This window comes from Lycium ferocissimum, chromosome 11 (genome assembly GCF_029784015.1).
Source record: "Lycium ferocissimum isolate CSIRO_LF1 chromosome 11, AGI_CSIRO_Lferr_CH_V1, whole genome shotgun sequence".
Classification (NCBI taxonomy): Eukaryota; Viridiplantae; Streptophyta; class Magnoliopsida; order Solanales; family Solanaceae; genus Lycium; species Lycium ferocissimum.
The window spans coordinates 15,676,460-15,686,927 of NC_081352.1; the positions used below are offsets into that span (position 1 = coordinate 15,676,460).

Here is a 10,468-nt window from a genome sequence, read left to right on the forward strand (position 1 = left end):
ACTTCAGATTTTTTTTTCGGTGTATTAAATCTGAGGCCAAGCCTTTGAATTCATAGGCAATGAAAGGACGAGATGGAGAGGTGCGATTCAAAAAGTACCTTTTGAGTGCACTCCAAAAAGTACCTTTTCTCATTTCTCATTCATACATTAAAATCCCAACACAACTATCTATTTAAAGAGAATACCATATTGAGTTTCTAAATTATGCGTTAGCACCCTTCAGGACATCCTATAGGACAGCGCATACGTTATGTCTTTTGGTTTACTCAAAATAATGAGCAATGAAGTCAATTAATGAGGGAGATAGGATTTTATTATTATTCTACAATTTTTCATAAAAAAATAAAAACTAAGAAAAAATTTAAAAAAGAAAAAAGATAAATAGAAATGGGGACCATAGAGAGGTGTCACATCACTTATTTATGCCTAACTTTATATTATATATATTAGATTCAAATTGGTTTTTATAATTGATTTCGTTGAACAATTAAGTTTGCAGAAATATCACCTAAAAATTGTGGAAATATCACCTCAAAATCTAATAGCCTACAACTATCACCGATGGATTGAGTATGAAATTTGTTGCTATGCTTAAACTTAAAAGTTTAGATAATCACAAATAAGAAGTGTAGAGTACTTGAATTGTTGTAGCACCGGTAATAAGTTTTCGATTTGGTATTGTTACTCCACAAAATTCTCCTCAAGGCCCAAGTACCAAGGTCCAAGACAATCAATAAGGAGCTTATAGATCAAAGAGAACAAGAGTCCTCCAGCACCAGCCCTTCAGCACGCATTCAGATAACAAACTTTGCTTTTCACAATTTAAATACCAAAAAGGTACTATAAAATCTCCATAGTGGACCTATTTCACCAAGGGGAGCCCTTTTAATTTAACCAAGCTGGTTGATATTATAACTCCATTCTATGCATAAGCACTGCTGTGTATCGACGATCAGCTTATTAATGACAACTACGGAAGAGCAAACAGTGAAATTTTTCAGAAGGTGCACAGTCAAATACGTCTTTTCTCCAGCGATGAGAATGCAACAAAATGTTTTAAAAAAAAATGGCTCCAGAGTAATACTACATTTTCGTTCCTCCACCATCCGACATGAGAGATGCAGCAGCTATGAGAATGCAACAAAATGTTTTAAAAAAAATGGCTCCAGAGTAATACTACATTTTCGTTCCTCCACCATCCGACATGAGAGATGCAGCAGCTGCAGCTGCAGTAGGAACAACCCCTGTTGAGACACCCGGTTTTGACAAATGAAGGAGCCTGAAAACAACACAAACCATTTGTATGTTTTACCAGACGATATAAATAAGTAATAAAACTAGTTTCCCTGACTATATATACCACCAGGTACCACTAGCCAATTCTTATGGAGAACAAACCAATATAAAGGTGCTTACGGTGCAAGATATTCACAGAAGGATGATACAGAAGCAACAACTTCAGTGTAATTTTCAGATGAAGCTGGTGCTGTCACTTCAACCAGCTGTATGCCTGGTGTCACGGGCACTGCCTCATCAGTTGCGTGAAGTTTCAACATCTTGTTGATGGATGAAACTGTTACAGTTATCTGGGCACCTCTTTGGAAATGAAATGCAAAACCTACTCTCAACTGTTCATGGTCTAGCTTGTAGCCAAGTGCATAAAATAAGCGTAATGCGTTCTTGCTTACTTTGCTTTCAAGCATTGGTCTCACCAAGACTGAGATTTGTTCAGCACCAGCACCTCTCATCGGACCACCAACATGTCTAACAGTCCTATATTTAATCACATCAAAATTTAGGCTTCATGTGTCCGCAGAGCTACGGCAGTACGAACCAGATCTCTTACCATGTGGGTTCTGGCTGCTCAAGATCACATAAGAGCCGTATTTCTGATGATACTAAGCCTGAGAATGACAAGTAACAGCCCTCATGGTTACAATAACCCAAAGACAAAACGAGCAGGAAAGGGGAAAAGGGAAAATGTGAGAAGGCATAAAAGAATTTTTAGGCAAGATATGACATGTGACTGGAGTATATATAGTTTATTAGAGTTTGGTCCATTGTATGCTAGCCAATTAGGTGAAATAGATAACAAGTGAATCCTCATTTTTGCTCATTTTCTGTTTAGGCAATGTTGCAAGACATGCTGGAACGCAATTGGAGAGTATTTGGGCTGAAAACTCAAAGATCATGTGCTCATGCACCTCAAAGATAGGTGATGTAGAATTTTATTACAAATAGCACTCAAAAATGCAACACTTAGACAGGTGAACCCCAAAAGAAAAATGCAGAATGGCCAAATGATACGAGAAACCCGATACAAGCATGCACCATTTAAAAGAAAAGGGAAGATCCAAATAAGTTCCACAATTCTCAACCTAGATGAGAATAAAAATCTTGAGTTGGAATATGCAGGGGCTAAATGACAGAAATAAAAGGAGGACTTTGATATTGTCTGCCTTCAGGAGACTAAAATCGAAAATTTGACCAGCTCTCTAGTTAGAGAGATTTGGGGCTGCAGTTGGATATCTTGGGCTGAACATAAGGCTATTGGGAGCAAAGGGGGAATGTTAATTTTATGGGCCAAAAGACACTCAATCTGGAGAATTCTCACTGACCTGCAGATTTGAGAGTCTAACTGAAGACTTCAAATGGGCCTTCACAGGGGTATATGGTCCTCATTCTAATCCAGAAAGGAAAGAGTTTTGGCATGAGTTATCAGCGGTCAGAGGACTATGGTCGGATCAGTGGGTAACTGGGCGAGATTTCAATGTATGTAGGTATGAAAGTGAAAGACTCAACTGCTCCACAAGGTCCAGGGCAATGTGTAATTTTCCAACTTATTTTGGAGTTGGGATTAATTGACCCCCCTCTAGAAGGAGGACGATATACTTGGTCAAGAGGAGAAAATCATTCTTAAGCATCAAGAATAGATCGATTTTTATTTTCTAACGCATGGAGTGATGCATTTAAAGATGTGAAGCAGCTAGCTTTGCCAAGGGTGATTTCAAATCACAAACCTATCGTCCTGGAGTGTGGAGATTGGGAACCTTCACACTCTTATTTCAAATTTGAAAATATGTGGCTAAAAGCAGATGGTTTCATGGACATGATAAAAGAATGGTGGCAATCTTACTTCACTGGTTCCCCAGATTTTATTCTTTTACAGAAGCTCAGGTCCCTAAAGAAGGACATATCCGTTTGGAACAAAGAAGTGAATGGCAAGCTAGAAATCAGGAGGAGGAAAGCATTAGATGATCTGCAGCACCTTGATCAAGCTGCTGATCAAAGAGCTCAGTCAGCAGATGAAAAGGCAAAAGCTTTGACCTTAAAACTGGAACTGCATCAGATTGCCTTAGCTGAAGAGATTTCATGAGGGCAAAAATCCAGATGCACATGGCTCAAGGAGGGTGATAAAATCACAAAGTTTTTCCAGAAAATTGCCAACTCTCAAAGAAGACACAATTGCATTGATAGACTCTTAGTGGGGAAAAACATCGTGGAGGACAAGGTCCAGATCAAGCAGAAAATTTTGGAATACTACCAGAAGCTTTACAAAGAAAGGGAACATTGGAGACCCACTGCAGATTTTGAAGGTGTGGCCTCTTTATCAGTAATTGAAAGTGAGAGTCCGGAAGCACCTTTTGAGGAAGTAGAAGTTCTGGCTGCTTTAAATTCATGTGCCCCAGACCTTCATCAAAAAAAAAATTCATGTGCCCCAGAGAAAGCACCAGGCCTGGATGGTTTCACTATGGCATTTTTTCAAAAGGCGTGCAGCTTCATCAAGGCAGATCTAATGGAGGCGCTCAATCATTTTCATCTCAATTGCCACATGGAGAGATCTTGTAATGCATCTTTCATAGCCTTCATCCCTAAAAAGAAAGGGGCAATAGAGCTAAGGGACTACAGAGTACAGACCCATTAGCCTAATTGGTGGTGTGTACAAGATTGTTGCAAAGACCATGGCCGAAAGATTGAAGAAGGTCATAAGGAAGCTGATTTCAAAGCAACAAAGTGCATTCCTCAAGGACAGACAGATAACAGATGCTTCTTTAATTGCTAATGAGGTTCTAGACTGGAGGCTTAAAAGTGGTGAAGCAGGACTATTGTGCAAATTAGATATTGAAAAAGCTTTTGATCAACTGAGCTGGAAATACCTCATTGACATCCTCAAAAAAAAAAATGAACTTTGGTAACAGGTGGCTTAGGTGGATAAAATTTTGTATCTCAACTGTGAAATACTCGGTGCTAGTTAACAGGAGTCCTGTAGGCTTCTTTTCCCCGGAGAAAGGCCTAAGACAAAGAGACCCCCTCTCTCCTTTCCTGTTCATTTTGGCTATGGAAGGCCTTACACAGATGCTGGGTAGGGCCAAGGAGCTACAATGGATTCAACGTTTTCAGGTGGGCAGAAATCCAGCTAGCTCAAACAATGTCTCACATCTGTTTTATGCAGATGATACCTTGATCTTTTGTGGTGCGGAAAAATCTCAAGTTATCAACCTCAACCTCTTGCTTCTGTTGTTCGAGGCATTGTCAGGTCTGCATATCAACATGATTAAAAGCATCATCTATCCTGTTAACGAGGTTCCAAACTTGGAAGAGTTAGCAGATATTCTTTACTGCAAAACTGGCTCACTCCCGACTACCTACCTAGGTTTACTGCTGGGAGCTAAATTCAAATCCATTGAAATCTGGAATGGGGTGTTAGAAAGAGTGGAAAAAAGACTTGCTACCTGGCAGATGCAATACCTTTCAATGGGAGGCAGATTGACTTTGATTAACAGTGGTCTAGACAGCATCCCGACCTACATCATGTCTTTATTTCCTATGCCAAGCTCTATCCTAAAGCAGTTTGACAGGATTAGAAGGAAATTTCTTGGGGAAGGTAGCAGTGAAATCCACAAGTTCTCACTAGTCAAATGGCCAATAGTGACTCAGCCAAAATCTGCTGGAGGTCTAGGAATCAGGAACCTCATGCTGCATAACCAGATTCTATTGATGAAATGGTTGTGGAGGTATGGACAACCCGAAGCGGGTTACTGGAAAAAGATCATCATTGCCAAATATGGAGCCCCAAATCACTGGAGTCCAAAGAAGAGCACATGTCCACACAGTGTTGGGAGATGGAAACACATCAGCAGCTTGAGTTACTCGGACTCTTCGAAAGTGTTGCCGCACCCATGTCGGATCCTCCAAAAACACACTACTTTTGAAGGATCTGACAAGCACCCGACGACATTTTAGACGAATCCGAGTAACTTAGGCAGCTTCCATCAGGTCTTTACCATAATATATCCATCAAAGTTGGTAATGGACTTCATGTGAAGTTCTGGGAGGACAGGTGGATTGGAAATGAAGCTTTAAAGGATTGCTATCCTGGTTTGTACCGAACTGCTATCAATCAGAAGGCTACTATTGCAGAATACAAAGAGAATAATAACTGGAGGCCTACACTTAAAAGGAATCTCAATGACTGGGAGATAAATGACGTGATTGCTCTTCTAGCATCACTTGGGGAATTTACTACGGATGATCAAACACCTGACAGGATTTTATGGGGAGTTTCTAAACAAAGGAGATTCACCGTCAAAGAAAGCAATAATCTTTTGTGCTCTCAGAATGGTCTGTTAGAGGAATGGCCATGGAAACATGTTTGGAAGATCAAGATGCCTCTCAAAGTCTTCTGCTTCACATGGTGTGCCCTCAAGGAAGCTATTCGTACACAGGATAACCTCAGCAGAAGGAAAATAACTCTAGTTAATAGATGCTTTTTTTGCCACAAAAACTACTGTCAACCACCTACTGCTACATTGTCCAGTCACTGCTGAGATCTTTTTAGCTATTTTTGGGTTAGTATGGACTATGCCGCAGTCCATACAGGAAGCATATATCACTTGGAATTATTGGAGAGCTGATAAAGCCATCAAAAAGGTCTGGAAGATGGTTCCTGCCGTCATTTTTTGGGTTACTTGGAATGGGAGAAACCGCAGGTGTTTTGATGGGATTTCAACTCCTCTTCATACTCTAAAAGCTAGATGTTTAGTAGTTTTGTTCAGTTGGATCTTTCACTGCCCTGTTAATAGCATTGACAATTACCTGGACTTTGTTAGCTCCATGGTTCTTGCATAGTCTAACTTAGTTTCCTCTCCAAAAGCTTACTAGCTTTTGTTTTTGCTCCCAAGCTTTTGCTTTTGTAAAATGGCACCATCCAGTTGCCTTTCTTAATGGAAACTTCTTACTTTATCCAAAAAAAAAAAAAATCCAAATAGCTGAAAGGCAGTCACAAAATTGTAGGACCCCACCCGTCTTACCTTTTCAAGCTAATCCCTTAAGACAATGGGCTCAAAAAAATCCCCGTAAATTGGAAATTGACAGCTAGCCCTAGACTTGCATTGATCACTGTGCTAAGTTTCACTATTGTCCACCTCACCTATTGGTATAATCTCACACTTCCTAAGGTTGATCTCGACTCCTGACACAACCTACAAGGCTAGAATCATATCAAAATCTTACTCAAGTATGTCAGTGAGAGACATTTGTGTCACAAAAAGTGAAACTATTATCCCCAAATACTAGATGAGTAAACTTGATTGTGCTTTGTTTCCACTTTGTTTCCCAATCACTGTAGTGAAACCCCTCAACAAACCTACCGCCACAGCTGTCCATAAGATAATTGATCCCCCTGCCTCACACCCCTCGAGCTACCAAAGAAAGCATATGGGTTCCATTTACCAAAATAGAGAGTCTAACGGTAGATATAAAAGATCTTATCCATCTCCTCCACCTATCTCCAAACATAGTAGTTGTATGTAATCGAGATAAACGCCTAGGACTTAGAAGGTGATGTGAATTCAAGGTTTTATGATTTCTTAGTTATTAGTATAAGCGAGAGGAATACTACTAGTTAAGAAGATCATGTAATCGACAGAGGCACTTAGAACTCAGAGATCAATATTGAATTGGAGGAGAATGAACACCATATCAACTCGTTTAATCAACTTATTGATACTCTTTCACCATCATTTGTCTTAAAAATTCTTATTTTATTTTATTTGATTTTAGTCATAAAGACTCCACCAGCTTATCTGATTTCTCAAAACGTAATTAAGCAATACTAATAAACATATTAGATACTCAATCCTTCTAGGATCGACATCTATTATACTATGTTTAACAAGAACGAGAATTGTTTCTATACTCCGGCATTACACTCGTCCACATATCAAAGGATCACATGTATATCATCGAAAATCACAAAACCATGATAGGCAACACTCTTTTGTAGAAAACAAGGCACTCAACAAGTTAATGAGCAAAAACGATGTGGTCTCGACTAATACATCAGCTGTACTGAAAGCAAAGTATACTTGAACCTAATTTCATGCAATAACTGACATGCAGCACCGCAAGACAACTAGAATAAGATGGAGCACAAAAAAAGTAAAACCAACTAATATCAAAACTCTAAGGTAAGAAATTGCCTCAATCACATTTGTACATACATGAACATTGGGTTAGTGGTTCCTAGTTCCATAATAGTTCACAAAGAAAACTCGCTTACCTAGGTTTGGAACACTCTTAAGGCACAGTTCATGGATCCTTAAGCTTTGTCTATGAACACCACAAAGCCCTTGAAGCAGAATTTCTAAGGCTTCAACATGCTGCATGTATGATTAGCACTGTCAAAATCTTTTCAATAATCAATTGCCAAAAACTGTTTCATTAAATGCCACAAGTTTGCAAGACCAGTTGTGCAAGTAGCATACCTTCCTAATTATTATAGAAGAAAAAAAGATAGATATAAAACCAGTGCCAGTGATTATGCAGTGCAAGTAAGAGCTTTATGCTAACCAAATGAACAAGTTAAATTTTATGCTTCTTCGGACCTTGTGGTCCGGCCCTTCCCCGGACCCCGCACATAGCGTGAGCTTAGTGCACCGGGCTGCCCTTCTTCTTCCCATAAATTAATCTCTATTGAAACATAATCAAGAATGAAATGTTTAGCTAGTAAGCTAAAACCTTGAATTTTCTATTTAGCTTGTAAATAACGAAAGGGTGGACATTTCGATATCTGTATGTATTGCTTAGTGCTTCTGAAATACTATTATTTGTCCCATCTCAAACAAGAGATCAAAGCAAGGCTCGACAGAACAGAAGTATTATAGTACATCATCTTTCCCTATAATGGAACTTTCATGCTAGAAAAAGAACTAGCATGAAAGTCGGGCCATGTGTCTCTGTCTCAAGGTCAGAGATATAGTCAAAGCACCCGAGGTAAGTTGACCAAATCCGGTTGATCCCACACCCCACACCCATGTCGTGCCGACATGGGTGCGGCAAGGATTTTGAAGATTCCGAGCAACATAGGGAAATGCTAAATTAGACAACAATTCTTAGCAAGGAGTTATGTTGACCGACTTAATAGCTACTGTGCTTCGATCCCAAGCAAGTTGTTACTTCACTACTGAAAACAAAAAAAAAAAACCTACTATGCTTCGATCCCAAGCAAGTTGGGGTTGGCTATATGCATATTCACTACTGAGATCTACTAAAAATTTCCTTTGTTGAATTTGATAAAACTCAACTAACTTTTCATTGGGTATGTAAATTTCCATCTCTAATTTAAAGCACAAACCAGGAACTTACTTGAGTCTCAATAATTCCTTGAACCACACACTCCATTACCACTTCGATTATTCTAACCCACGTCCAAAGAGCTCTTTAGAACATACCTGTGAACCAGAAGAAATTAAGTGCATTGCCTTTAAGATAGAAAGAACAATTTTTCTACCAATCACAAGCCAAGAGTTAGGGAAAGTGAAATCAAAATCCTACACCTACAACCTACAATCTACAATATAGCACAGACAGCATATCAGTTAGGGGTAGTTTGGTAGGATGTATTAGAGAAAATAATACATGTATTAGCTTTGGTATTATTAATGCCTTCTTTGGTAACGTTTTTACCCATGTATAACTAATAAAAGTATTAGTTATACACAGTGGTGGGGCCAGAATTTTTACTGGGGCTCCAAATATAAAGAAGTAAACACACGGAAAAATTAAGGAGGTCCAACACCTACTATATATACATAAAAAACAATTTTAACTTTATATATACAGTATAATTTTTCACCCAAGGGTGTTCGGATGAACCCCTGACCCCTATTCGGTACTATTCTTATACATAGCAAGCCTATGTATAACTAATACCAATACTAATCCAATTCAAATACACTCTATTCGTTTAATACAACAAACCAAACAATCGATAAAAAATAATCCAACACAACTCATCCCAGCATTACTAATATACCTTATTCAGAATTATTCATATACACCCTACCAAACAACCCCTTATGTAGATTAAATTGGGTCAACCAAATAGCAATTTGGCAAATGCTCTAAAAACTTGATTTTCCAGCTAAAAATAAAGGTTAAAAAAATGCAAACTTTACTGGTAAAAATCACAAAGAAATACCAAAATCAATGGAAGAAAAGGGGATTAGGGTTTTAGATAGAAAGAAAAGAGTTTTAAGTGTATACCCAATTAAGTATATGCACATATATATATGAAATAAATAAAAATTGAAGTGCAAAATAAATGGGACAAGCAATTTGGAAAACCAAGGAATTGAAATATACGGTAAAAAAGAGATGGAGAGCGTACAATCAGAGGCTAAAGCGAAGCTTATTTGAGAACATAGAGAGTATTCTTCGTGGGGCTAACTGAAAGAGGATTCGAAGGGGAAGAATATTACAGTAGCAATTATCATAAGTGGTTTTCCAAGTGATTTATATTCTCTAATAATAATCTAAAGGCCGCAAAGTTTAAAAAATTAATACAATCATACCTCTCTGTATCATATCTCTTTATATCAGTTAAATTTTTTAAAACTATCTTTATGTTATATTTTACTTTTTTATACAACATTTACCTGCAATAGCAACATCAAACTTTATAACAGTATGCTCTTTGTAAAATTAACTTTAATATAATAATTACTTTTTTATAATATAATAATTAATCAACTTATAAAAACAGAAAATGCATGATTACCATAAATAAGTGTAATGATTTTGGCCAAATATCTAATTTAATACTTTAATATACTATATTTATGACAGATTATTACATATGAATACATATTTGTAATCTAGAAGTATCATTGTCTTCTATTTTTATTTATAAATTATAAATGATTTTCAGAAAGCAAAACAAGTGTTATAACACCACTAAGAGGTTGAAATCTATGAAACAAGCTAACATTATAAAAAAAATTCCATCAATTTTGAAAGAATTTAATTTTGCAGTTAAAATGTGTTCCTTAGAACTTAAAACTTTATACATTCAGTTATAAATTTATTGAAATTGTATTAACTTTGTTTAATGTTTACTTAGTGAAGTATGCATATCTTTGAAATTTAAAATTTAAATAATTCCGTTATTTTTTATAACTTTACAAAA

The 10,468-nt window shown here is 37.4% G+C and overlaps 1 protein-coding gene across 1 annotated transcript; it reads right to left on the minus strand.

Moving 5' to 3' along the window:
* Positions 1 to 720: 720 nt before the first annotated feature.
* LOC132036278 (mediator of RNA polymerase II transcription subunit 18) lies at positions 721 to 9,825 on the minus strand. Its single transcript, XM_059426579.1, has 7 exons — positions 9,671 to 9,825; positions 8,647 to 8,732; positions 7,562 to 7,661; positions 1,847 to 1,904; positions 1,417 to 1,773; positions 1,125 to 1,279; positions 721 to 1,030 (listed from the first exon to the last, which is right to left on the minus strand). The coding sequence occupies exons 2-6, from the start codon at positions 8,680 to 8,682 to the stop codon at positions 1,177 to 1,179; spliced, it is 654 nt and encodes a 217-aa protein (XP_059282562.1). The 5' UTR covers positions 8,683 to 8,732; positions 9,671 to 9,825; the 3' UTR covers positions 721 to 1,030; positions 1,125 to 1,176.
* Positions 9,826 to 10,468: the final 643 nt, after the last annotated feature.